The sequence below is a fragment of the Moschus berezovskii genome, chromosome 8 (assembly GCF_049115385.1).
Source record: "Moschus berezovskii isolate FMDL1 chromosome 8, NW_MosBer_1.0, whole genome shotgun sequence".
NCBI classification, from domain to species: Eukaryota; Metazoa; Chordata; class Mammalia; order Artiodactyla; family Moschidae; genus Moschus; species Moschus berezovskii.
Genome location: NC_142467.1, coordinates 43,425,296 through 43,438,257, shown reverse-complemented (window position 1 = coordinate 43,438,257; position 12,962 = coordinate 43,425,296). Strand labels below are relative to the sequence as shown.

Below are 12,962 nucleotides of genomic sequence, written 5' to 3'. Positions count from 1 at the left end.
GGATCATCCCCGCATGCCAGCCCCGAGCATCCTATAACATGCATTGACCCTGAACTAGTGATTCGTTTCACATATGACAACATACGTGTTTCAATGCCATTCTCCCAAATCATCCCAGTTTGGGCTTATCAAGCCTACCTTCCCTGCCCCTCTGGGCCATTGGGTTCATCGAACTAGGTTATCTGGAGGTTTGTAAAATAGCAGGACTGGAGGTGGCCTCATCTAGTCAACACCCCTACTTTGTATAACAAATGGGGAAACAACACCTAAGGGTAAATTGCCAAAGGTCAGCTATAAGTTTATGGAAAATCAGGTCTTTGGTTTCCCAGTTCTCAGTTATTTCAAGAAATCACATCATCCTTTCTCCTTTCTCCTATTTTCTTATCACTATTTTTTGGACTGACATTCTTTCTCTGTTTTATAATCTAGTATTGATATAAAAATAGAACCTTATCTTATCAGGTAAAATATGGCTATTATTAAGGACTGTCAATCAGGATATATCTATCCAAGCAACAGAAATTGGAAAACTTAGAACAGTTTGACTTCAAACAGTGATCATCAGATATTTTAACTCATATATGGAACCTGTTGAACATTTTAGCTCCATGGTTTTAACAAAAAGATGATTTTTAGTCTATTTTCATTAATATAAAAGCATTCATCATAATTATGTCCATATTAAAGAATGTATATCAAGAAGGAATTCAGGAGAGCAAACCCATTAAGCTTGTTTTATTCCTTCATCAGTTTTCTAAACAGTATTTGTAAACCATGTCTGCCCATTTTAAAAGTTTTTCTTGAAATCAGTGCCTATAACAGTAGTCCTTTTCCATGTACAACAAAAAAATTGATTTATCATATATTTCTTGATCTCCAGTGTTACTAATTATATCTTCTATCATGTAATATTTTCTTTTGTGTCTCATGTTTCTCTCAAGTCCAATTTTCTGCAATCTAAATTCTCTTCTAGTATTTAATCCATGGCTGTTTTCAACATGTACAGATTTAGGCACTTTATTGTTTATTATTTTTATAAAATTGAATTTGCTCTAGTTCAATAAAGAGTTACAAACTAGGTTTTTATTTTAGTTAGTCTCATCTACAACAAATTTTGCTCTCTATCATTTATCTCTTACGATCTATTTTCTGGTGATTATTTCTACTAATTAATTGCAGTTTAAATTGAACAAATGTCTCTCTCCTTTAATTTGCCTTTTTCCTTAAATACTGAGATATTTTTAGCACTTCCCTTTGATATTCCATTCCAGGCCTGGGCACACTGGTTAAGAATCCACCTGCCAACGCAGGAGACAGAAGAGATTTTGATTCAATCATTGGTCTGGGACAATACCCTGGAGAAGGGAATGGCAACCCACTCCAATATTCTTGCCTTGAGAATTCCATGGACTGACAGGCTACCATCCATAGGGTTGCAAAGAGTCAGATACGACTGAGCACACACACACACACACACACTCACTCACTCACTCACTCACTCCCAGGGTTGCTCTGTTTTCCTGGTAGGAAATGAAGGTGGCTAAAGACAGTCTTCTGTTTAGATTAGATTGTTACCTTATAAAATTTTCAATTTGGGGAGAAAACAGTTTAGCTCTGACACTTCTCATCCCATCCCTCATTTTATAGTGAAGGAAATCAAGGGCCACAGAGGGTTATGTGATTTTCCCAGCATTGCCGAGATAGGACTGGATTTTAGGTCTCTTGACATACAGAACACTTTGAGGGAAAAGCATGACTAAAATGGGCTCTGAACTTAAGTATACTTTCCAGAGAAGGGAAGCTGGCTTTTTTGTTACTATGGCAACAAAGTGCATTAGAGACTTTTTTTTTTTTTTTTTTTGGTGAGTTTACCCCCTACCTGTGCTAGTAGGAAAAAAGAGCCATTGAGCTGATCTTTATGATGATTCAAAACACTTTAGAAAGATCCTGTCACATGCTCTATAAGTTCCTGATTGATTGTGTGGAATTAAGTTATTGGGCAGAGAACCAGCTAATGGAAACACATTGATGAAATCATTTTTGAGGGATATTAAATGGAACTTAAAATAAAACTGAAATGGCTTTATGGATTTTTCACTCAAACTGTTTATGAACATTTATTGCCAGTAAATTATATTGTGTCAAAGAAGGAATCAGTGGGTATGGCTTTAATAGAAACCTTTTTGAAATAATAAAATTGATAATACTTTATTATCTAAGAATGGATAGAGAGTGGGATGGGGAAATTCCTCCTGATGGACGATTGTCCACTCTGCAGATTGGGAAAGTGAAAAATGGTGTGAAAGCAAGAAATTGGATAGGACTTGGAAATAAATGGTTTTTTGGAAATGTGTTATCTCATTTCATTGTACATGGGAATCATTTTTAGAAGACAAGTGTTAAGGAATTTAGCAGGTGTTACATGACGCTGTAAACATGGATGTTTTTTCATGTTTCATAAAAGATAAGCAAGTAGAGAATTACTTAATCTACTAAATGAGGGTCTACAGTAGGGTCAAGGGCATTGGTTTCAGAGCTGAAATGCTGGAATTCAAATCCTGGCTCTCCCTCTTCATGTGTGACCTAGAAAAATTTCTTGATATCTCCGAATCTCACATTCTACCTTCATAATAGCAGAAGTTAATAGTCCTACTTTCCCAGGGTTTTTCTGGTGATCAAATGAAAACAGTTGCAATTGTTTCTAGGTTTTAGTACATGCTTTAAAATTTCATTTTTAAGAGTCATAGAGGACCCAGATAAGAGGAGGAAAGAATAGGGTTCATGGACATTTTCATAAGAGTAGTATTGTTTTATTAACTGTCATCTGATGATTGCTATGGACCAGAAATTTCATTGAGTGTCCCAAGATCCCTGGGAGATGAGGGTATTATCAGTATCCCTTCTTTTCAGAGAAGAAAACTGAGCATCAGAGAGATTTATGACCAAGGTCACTTAGCTAGTGAGAGATTTTATTACCTCCCCTTGGAAAATCATATGCATGAGTTGTCCTCCAATGCATATGGGACATATGGACCCCTGTGGCCGAAGTCCAGCAAAAACAAAATCAAAGGGCATCTGGTTGGATGACGGAAGCTGAAGGAACTTGAATGTCATGCCCTTGACTTTGATCCACGTCAGAGCCTATCAGTCACCCATCTTCTCCACCTATCAGAGCTCAGCCCCTCTGGGTTTTGCTGGCTTGCCTTCAGTGAGTGCCACGTTGACTGGCACTGACACTGGGGCACCATGGCTAAATGTGGGTTCTTTGGTCAGATGCCCAGATGTGAAGCCCAGCTCTAGCACTCACTGGCCATAGGACCACGAGCTAAACATGCCATTAGCCCTAGTTCTCTTATCTGCAGGATAAGCAAGTTTCTTGGTCTGTGAAAGAAAATGCAAACCTTTAGGTTGTATTTTACTTTAAAGAAATATTTATATTTAACCCAAATAGCATTCCTTTATAAGCATACTCTTATTTTAGAGGTATAGTTAAAATGCATTGGGTCGTGATTGTGAACATTCATTTAATATGTGAGACATGAGGAGTTTTAAAGCAGCAAACTAGTTCTCTTATAGAAGTGGCAGTGCTTACCGAAATGAATCCAGTAGAAGTCTTGGAAATCTAAAGTCAAGTCTGGTTGTATTCTCTATTGGACCTTGCCCCTGCCCACACTGAGCTTAGTCTAGTCGAAGAAATGAGATGAGTGTCTCCAAGGTAGACCCCGAATAGTGTGTGCTCAGTACCTCATGAGCGCTGTAGTCATCTTACAAGTATTTGTTTACCTGCACTGTGCCTGATGATGAGGCTATGACACAGAGCAAGACATGTTCCTAGCGAGGAGTGCAGCAGATGTGACTGCAGGTCAGTGAGCTGAGGACCCAAGCTCAGGCGTCCAAAGGAGACCACGTTCTTTCTTTGCACAGACACAGAGAATGAGCATCTGAAATGTACTGGATGTGCTATTGTCACACTGTTTCCTCCTTGGCATTGCTTTCGAAGGGTGGCAGAGCTCAATCCTCTCAGCTACAATAGAGGGATTACTTCGTGAGCCCAGTCCAGCAAGATGTAAGAAGTGAAGTAGCAGATGAAGCTTTGTTACTGTACTTGACAAGAACATAGGGCCAGCACAGTTTGGATGGGATGTAAAATTGGCCCAAGCTTTTGAGGTTCATTGTTCATAAGAGCTTGCCATTCTTTGTTTTGGGATTACTGGTCTGAGTAAGTCTATGCTATACTATGTGTGTGTACTTGGCACAGTTGCAGAAGTTGCAAAATAGATCTTCTTTGGCTTCAAAGGCCTTATAAAATGATGGGCATGAGAAAGAGGTGAAACATGAGTCTTCACCGCATTCTAGTAAAAATTCAAATGATGAAAGCTGTCCATGGGCAGTGTTCATTGCCATGGGAGTGTGTCAGACAATGATGGCTGATTTGGAAACAGGTAATAATCTTTCTGTTGCAGCTTTCATGGAATTCTTGGTAGAGGAAAAAGATATTTGAGCTGAGACTAGAGAGTATAGACAATAAGTAAATAATTATCTTCTCCTTACTGAGACATACAATTGTTCCTTTAAATTACATATATTACATAGAAATATAGACATTTTTAAATAGAGTTCAAATGACTAAGAACTAAGCATCTCTAAGAATGTCAAAGGGAAGTCCCTGTTAACTGCCTTGCCAGCCGATGAGAGTTGTTCAGTGACGGGCGAGATGGTGCTCAGAGGTGGCTGAGGGCATGGTCTTGGGTTTCAGACAGCCCAGAGCCACCTTCTGATGTGTCAGTCACTGTCCTGTTCTGCAAGGCTGCTTTTCCTTCTTGGCAGCCTCCACAGTGCCCTCAAAAGATCCCAAAAATGGAGATGGAAAATGGATATTCTGTAAAACCAAATATAACACATATGTAACAAAAGCAACATTGTAGTTTGTAATCTACCCCATTCTTATTCAGCCACTGCATCAGTCAGAGTTCTTTAGAGAAACAGAACCAATAAGGTCTGTATAAAGAGACTTATTGTAAGAAATTGGCTCACGCTTACAGAGGTTGAGAGGTCCCACAGTCAGCGTCTGTTAAATGGGAGACTTGAGGAAGGCCAGTGGTGTGGTTTAGCCTGAGTCCAAATGCCTGAATACTAGGGATGTCAGTGGTGTCAATTCCAGTCTGGGTCTGAAGGTCTGAGAACCAGGATCACTGACAGCAGGAGATCAGTGTTCCAGCTCATAGGGTCAGGTAGGAAGGGCTGAACACTTCCTTCTTCAACTTTGTTGTATTCGGACCCTCTCCCATATTGGAGAGGGCACACTACTTTACTCACACCACCTATTCAAATGCTACTCCTAATCACATCTGGAAATTCCCTCACTGACACATCCAGAAATCATGTTTAGTCAAATATCTGGACATCTTTGATCTGGTCAAGTTGACACGTAAAATTAAGCATCACAGTTATTAAGAACACAATAAAGCTTCAATCACAAGAGCAAAATAAATAATATATACATAATAAAACTTAACATTCTCTTGAACATTTATACTGAAAATTGAATTTAATGGGGCTGTGGGTACATTTTGATATATTTGAAATGATGTGATTTGGGATCTTAAAGTAAAAGTGTCTATGGACAGTGAAAGATCTTAAATGTCCCCACATGAAGTGCCCCTATGCCACTTGGAACTGTCAATTTTATGGGCTTGTTGTAGTGAATAAATTATATATATATACGTATATATATATGATATATATATATATATATCATATATATATATATATATATATGACAGTATCTAGCAATGTAGTAGTTATTCAAAAATGTTAGCCGAGGATGATAGTTATTATTCACAGAATAATGTTATTAATCTTATTAATAATAACATTCACCAGAATATTCTTTTAATGACCATATATAGTATTATGGAAGAAAAAAATTTTCTCATTTTGCTTGTGGTCTGTTAACCTATCAAATGTTTCCGTAATTGCTACAAAAGCTAGGAAATCAATTCATTTTCATAGACTCATTAGTATGTGTCAGAATAAACCTGGATTTGGAATAATAGTGGTTAATGGAGGATTTCTACACATTATAACAGTGCAAGAGGATTCCTGAAATTCACACATGAATACAAGATATTATTCCATCCCTTCTTACAGCATCAAAGAAGTACACTGAACATATAAAAGTAAACACCTTTACTTCAGAGTATAGGATACTGCCTAAGTTTAATTGAAAAGCAAATATCCAGTGCAATTGTCTGTGATAAACTGAGGCTTAAATGATTTTAAGACACTTTGAGAGTGGGACAAATCAGATAATCACAATCTTTATGGCTGGAAAGATTCAGCTGGTGTTGACAAATTGTAAAGATAAAAGCTAATGCAAAATCAAGAGCTAAATGTCAAGATTGGGTTGGGAATCAATATTAATACCCAAATTGTAAAAGTGCTGAACTTTAACTGATCTCTCATAGTGTTCTCTTTTGTTTAAGATTTCAAGATAATAGTGTAGCACTTGATTTGCTGAAGAATATTGGCTTAATTTTCATTAGGCAAATACCTTACAGTCTTACAGTATTCTCCACCATCTAACCCACTGCTCAGATGTTATATGTGTTATGTGATTTGTGCCCTGTGCTGCAGTAACAGAGTTCCAGTTGCTGGTTTTCAAAACACTTTCAGTTGGACAACTGTTAATATTTTATGAGAGACAAGATTCAGACTATGCCATTTTAGGCATCTTTTTTTAAAGTCGATATGGTATTTGCCTCATGACCTTACTCTGATCTCAGCAAGAACACATTCAAAAGAAGTTACTAGTTTTTTCAAAGACTGTTTGCATGAGTTGATTCAATGCTCTCCTAGCACAGAGACGTGCCCTAGAGCCAGTGGCAGGTACACGTGTATTGGTTTGTATAAAGGATTCACCGCATTTAACTCCATTCATTGTGCTGACCCATCCAACACTCCAACCTCTGTTTGCTTTTTTCTTTTGTTTGCAGGAGCAGAGGGCACAGTGTTCCCTAAATCTATAGAGACACCTAATGTCAGGGCAGATCCCTTCAAGGAACTAAGGTAAACTTCTGACTATGGTTTGCATTGATTAAGTAGCTATTTGCTCTCTCTGTACAACTGATTGATGATCCATTTTGAATACCTATGATGTCATAGTGTCATGAGTATATACACTGGGAGAGGTTATAAAGGATGTGAAGATAAGTTACAGCCAAGAGAAAATGTTTTCTGAGTACTTAACGCTGAGAGTTTGGAGGAAGAGGTTGCCAGTCTTGTAATAAGATTTAAGATTCATTCATTTGCAATGCTTATTTCATGATGTATTTTGTGATATGATAATCCTCTCATATTAGAGAACTAGTCAGTAATTGGTGCTAATCAGCCCAAAGAAGTGTGGTGTTTAAAAGAAGCTGAATAGTAAATACAATACTTTTATATATATATATATATATAAAACGAGCTGTTTTCAGGAATGATTTGGTGCTAGGACTAGGTTCTGTGGATATTCCATATACTAGTGTTAATCAGATATTCATAAGCATGCTGCTTTTAGCAGAAAAGGGCTCTTCAATGCCATGTACTTATGGCAAACAACTATGGTAAACAAAAAGAACAATAGACATACAGATGGACAGAGAGAGAGCTATAACCTGAAAGCCATGCCTACCACCAAAGAGCTACCCCCAGCCCTCCTAAAGAAACACATATAAAATGGTATGATGATACTAATGTAACTTTAATTTTCACTGTGGACTTAGGTTGTTGTTTAGTCACAAAGTTGTGTCTGAGTCTTTGTGACCTCATGAACTGTAGCATGCCAGGCTCCTCTGTCCTCCTCTAACTCCCATTGCCAAGATTCATGTCCATTGAGTCAGTGATGCTATCTCACCATATAAGCCTCCACTGCCCCTTTCTCCTTTTGCCTTCAACCTTTCCCATTATCGGGGTCTTTTCCAGTGAGTCAGCTCTTCGCATCAGGTGGCCTAAGTGTTAGAGCTTTCGCTTCAGCAACAGTCCTTCCAATGAGTATTGAGGGTAGATTTTCTTTAGGATTGACTAGTTTGATCTCTTTGCTGTCCAAGAGACTCTCAAAAGTCTTCTCCAGCCCCATGGACTTATAGCCATGAAGAGTTCAGTGAATATCAGCTTTCTGATATTCTTTTATTCTGATATCCATTTCTCATATTTCTTTTAATTGAGACCAGTCATAAATCACCATAAATAGCCCTGAATAACTCTTTCATAAAGACATCAACTGTAAGTAAATGTATCTGTGTTGCGCAAGTCACATCTTCTCTTTGACATCCAATCCCAAGATCTCTATTTTGCTAAAACAGCAGCAGCCACATTGGAGCAGGTGTTTCCTTAAACAGCAATGCGTCCTCAGTAAGTGGAGAATGTATCACCTCATTACAAAACCATAGCATTCTTGCCAAGCCTGTAAGTCTTTATGAATATAGGGAAATCAATCGGGCCAATGGAAGAGGATAATTGGTGGGGAGTGAGAACCTTTTCTTAGCAAAATCTCATGTACTATGGGCTGTATTTTTTAAATAACACACCACACTGCAACGTTTTACATTTTACTGGAATAACTTTTCAGCAGGGCTTCTAAAGGTCAGAAGTTGCTTGACTCTGTGTTGATGAGATCATGTGTTTCATATTAATGTGCTAAAGCTATAATCTTTTAAGCAAATGCACCCCCAAAATCCTGCATTTTAGAACTCTGAGGGGGCTCATTCTCTGAAAATGCACAGAATCCTTGTGGCTATAATGTAAGAACTCTTTCAACCAAGCTAATGGGTGGCCCAGTTCCCTTTTTTTCACAGTCCTCTTTAGGAGCGGGGGGTTTTATTTGAGGAAGGGGTTGGATTTTTTGTCTGCTTTTTACACAACTAGTGACTAATTTGCAGTGATCAGCCCAAAGATAAGTGCTGTCTAAAAGAAGCTGAACTCTAACTATCATACAGACTTTTTTGTATGCAACAAACTATTACTGGAAGACTTAGGAAATAGGGATTTAGGCTAATTTTGCTTTAAACAGAAAAATAAATCTTCTATAGTTAAAAGCAAACACAATCATACCAAACAACTAAAAGATAGCTATATCTGAGCATCAGCCCACTGTGGAGATCCATATCCTGAAGAACGGAGGACAGAGTGTTTGCTCCTACAAAGATGTGATTGCACTTCCTGTCCTCTGCACACAACCTCTGGAAACCTTGAAACTTGCCTTAAAAAAATTAAACCTCTAAAATTTACAAGTAAATATAAGTTTAGTGCAATGAAATAAAAAAAATTTCAGGACATTGTTGCTTTTCATCATTGATTCTAAAATGATAAACATATTCTATAGTGGCTAGAAATAACATTTTCTTACAGGAAGCATAAAAAGACTTTAATATGTATCCCTAAAACTGGTCTTTTTTTTTGCCCCTGTTTAGATTGTGTTGATGCAAAATAGCTTGAACTGAATCAGGAGGCTAGAATGTGATCACTTGGCCCCTCTGTCCTTCTGGAAGTTTTTTTTTTTTTTTTTAATGACACTTTGTGGCAGAACCTCTGACCAATTGAAAGAATAATCAGATAGATTAGTCCAGACCAGTGTGTCTGTGAATGTTTCACATTTTCCATCTAATGGTGCTGCATTTTTCCTCCCAGTTATTGACTGATACTGACCTTGGATATTGAGTAAATAGGTAATGAACTGGCTAACTAAGTCTTCTGGCCTCTGGCTTTAAAGTTGGATCAGTTTTACTGACCTAACACTGGTGTGTTTTCTGGTTGTAGAAAAGTAGACTGATCTAAGGGAGTGCCCTGGACTTGCACCAGCAGGTCATACTGAGAACTGTTCAGTGAAGCAGAAACAGTCACTCCTTAGTGGCAGCTGGATGGAGGGGAAAGAGCCCTGAGCTGAGAGTCAGGCACCTACTGCAAGCCTGCCGTGTGGCCTTGAGCTAATTCTAGAACTCTGCTGTCCCTAAAAAGCTAGGTTACTTCTTGCTTCAAATGCCTAATCCCTTTACATTATTTTTCATTTTTTAAATAAATAGCTTTAAATCTAAAGAAGAGTTGCAAAATTCATGGAAATGATTAAATTCACATATACCCTTCACCTGATAGTCCTCTAATGTTGACATCTAACATACTCACGATAAATTCATCACAACTATGAAATTGTTACCTTGTTCAGTCACTAAATCATGCCTGACTCTTTGTGACCTCATGGACTGCAGCATACCAGGCTTCCCTGTCCTTCACTATATCCTGGAGTTTGCTTAAACTCACGTCCATTGAGTCAGTGATGCCATTCAACCATCTCATCCTCTTGTCACCCCCTTCTCCTCCTGTCCTCAATCTTCCCCAGCCTCAGGGTCTTTCCCAATGAGTGGCCAAAGTATTGGAGCTTCAGCATCAGTCCTTCCAATGAATATTTAGAATTGATTTCCTTTAGGATTGACTGGTTTTATCTCCTTGCAGTTCAAAGGACTCTCAAGAGTCTTCTCCTGCACCATAGTTCAAAAGCATAAGTTCTTCAGTGCTCAGCTTTCTTTATGGACCAACTCTCACATATGAACATGACTACTAGAAAAACCATAGCTTTGACTAAAGGGACTTTGTGGGCAAAATGATGTCTCTGCTTTTTAATATACTATCTACATTTGTCATAGCTTTTTTTCCAATGAGCAAGTGTCTTTTCATTTCATGGTTGCAGTCCCCATGCACGGTGATTTTGGAACCCATGAAAATTAAATCTGCCACTGTTTGCATTTTTCCCTCCATCTATTTGCTGTAAAGTGATCAGATCAGATGCCATAATCTTAGTTTTATGATAAAGTTTTAAACCAGCTTTTTTACTTCCTCTATCACCTTCATCAAGAGGCTCTTTAGTTCTTCTTTGCTTTCTGCCATTAGGGTAGTATCATCTGCATATCTGAGGTTATTGATATTTCTCCTGGCAATCTTGATTCCAGCTTGTGATTTATCAAGTCTGGCATTTTGCATGATGTACTCTGCATATAAATTAAATAAGCAGAGTGACAGCATACAGCCTTAATATACTCCTTTCCTAATTTTGAACCAGTTTGTTGTTCCATGTCCATTTCTAACTGTTGCTTCTTAACCTGCATACAGGTTTCTCAGGAGCCAGGTAATGTGGTCTAGTATTCCCTTCTTTTTAAGAATTTTCCACAGTTTCTTGTGATCCACACAATCAAAGGTTTTAGCATAGTCACAGAAGCAGAAGTTTTTTCTGAAATTCTCTTGCTTTTTCTATGAGCCTACAGACATTGGCAATTTGATCTCTGGTTCCTATGCCTTTTCTCAATCTGGCTTATATATCTGGAAGTTCTCAGTTCACACACTGATGAAGCCTAGCTTGAACTATTTTGAACATTACCTTGCTAACATGTGAAATGAGTGCAATTGTGTGGTAGTCTGAGCATTCTTTGGCATTGCCTTTCTTTGGGATTGGAATGAAAACTGATCTTTTCTAGTCCTGTGGCCACTGCTGAGTTTTCCAAATTTGCTGGCATATTGAGTGCAGCACTTTCATAGTATCATCTTTTAGGATTTGAAATAGCTAGAATCCCATCAACTCCACTAGCTTTGTTTATAGTACTGCTTGCTAAGGCCCCTTGACTTCACACTCCAGGATGTCCGGTTCTAGGTGAGTGATCACACCATCATGGTTATCCTGATCATTAGGACTTTTTTGAACAGTTCTATGTATTCTTGCCACTTCTGTCCTTTATTGTGCTCATCTTTGCCTGAAATGTTCCCTTGGTATCTCCAACTTTCTTGAAGAGATCTCTAGACTTTCCCATTCTATTGTTTTCCTCCATTTCTTTGCATTATTCAGTTAAGAATTCTCTCTGTCCCTTCTTGCTATTCTTGAAACTCTGTACTCAGTCGGGTATATCTTTCTGTTTCTCTTTTGCCTTTAGCTTCTTCTTTTCTCATCTGTTCATAAAGCCTCTTCAGAAAACCATTTTTCCTTCTTGCATTTCTTTTTCTTGGGGATGGTTTTGATCACCACCTCCTGTACAGTGTTACAAACCTCTGTTCATAGTTCTTCAGGCGCTCTATCAGATCTAATCCCTAGAATCTATTTGTCACTTCCACTGTATAATCACAAGGGATTTGATTTACATCATACATGAATGGCCCAGAGGTTTTCCCTACTTTCTTCAATTTGAGTCTGAATTTTGCAATTAGAAGCAGTAAGAAGATCATGATCATGAAATTAACATTGTATCCATATAATCTTATTTTATATAAGATTTGTTTAAAAGGATGCAGTCACCTGAATGTCTTATAGATTGAGAAATACACACAAAGGATTTTAACAGAAAATTTATTTGTGGAGATGGGAGTTAATGTGTCTTTAGAACTCCCACTGCAGTTCAGTTAGAATGTTTCTAATGAGAACTTTTGTTCTCTTCTTTAAAAGTAACATTCTATACCAAGATTTTCTTGGTCTTGTTAATGGGAAACAAACTGAATTGAAAGGTCACAGCTTTATTCATACTTAGATTGACTTCTCAGATAAACAAATAAAACTGAAATATCCATCCAGTGTTTCCCAGCTCCCTAGCCAATCAAACATGAAAAAAAAATCAAACTATTTTAGATACCTTTTCTGTTGGGATAATGTCTGTTTCCTCAAACCCCTTTCTTGGCTGTTGGAGAGTTTTTGTTTTGTTTGGTCTATTGTTTTTGTTTGTTTGTTTGCTTGCTTTTTGTAAATAAGAGGCAAATTTTAAGCCTCTGACATTTCTTCAGATAAGCTGTCAACTCTCAGCTACAGGAATGGTAGTTTCCTCTCTGCTAGAGTTTTGGTTCACTGCTTTTCTTTCTGTACTTACTATGGAACTTTTCTTCTTGTGGAGCACAGGCTGTAGGCACATGGGCTTTAGTAATTGTGACTTTCAGGCTCCATAGTGTGGGCTTAG

At 37.9% G+C, this 12,962-nt stretch overlaps 1 protein-coding gene across 2 annotated transcripts in view; it reads left to right on the top strand.

The window, feature by feature from the left end:
- SGCD (sarcoglycan delta) overlaps nt 1–12,962 on the top strand; it is a 648,169-nt gene that overhangs the window by 527,632 nt on the left and 107,575 nt on the right. For both annotated transcript variants that reach the window (XM_055429152.2, XM_055429151.2), the window contains exon 6: nt 6,996–7,068. In XM_055429152.2, the coding sequence (XP_055285127.1) occupies nt 6,996–7,068 (73 nt within the window). The remainder of the gene's footprint in view (nt 1–6,995; nt 7,069–12,962) is intronic.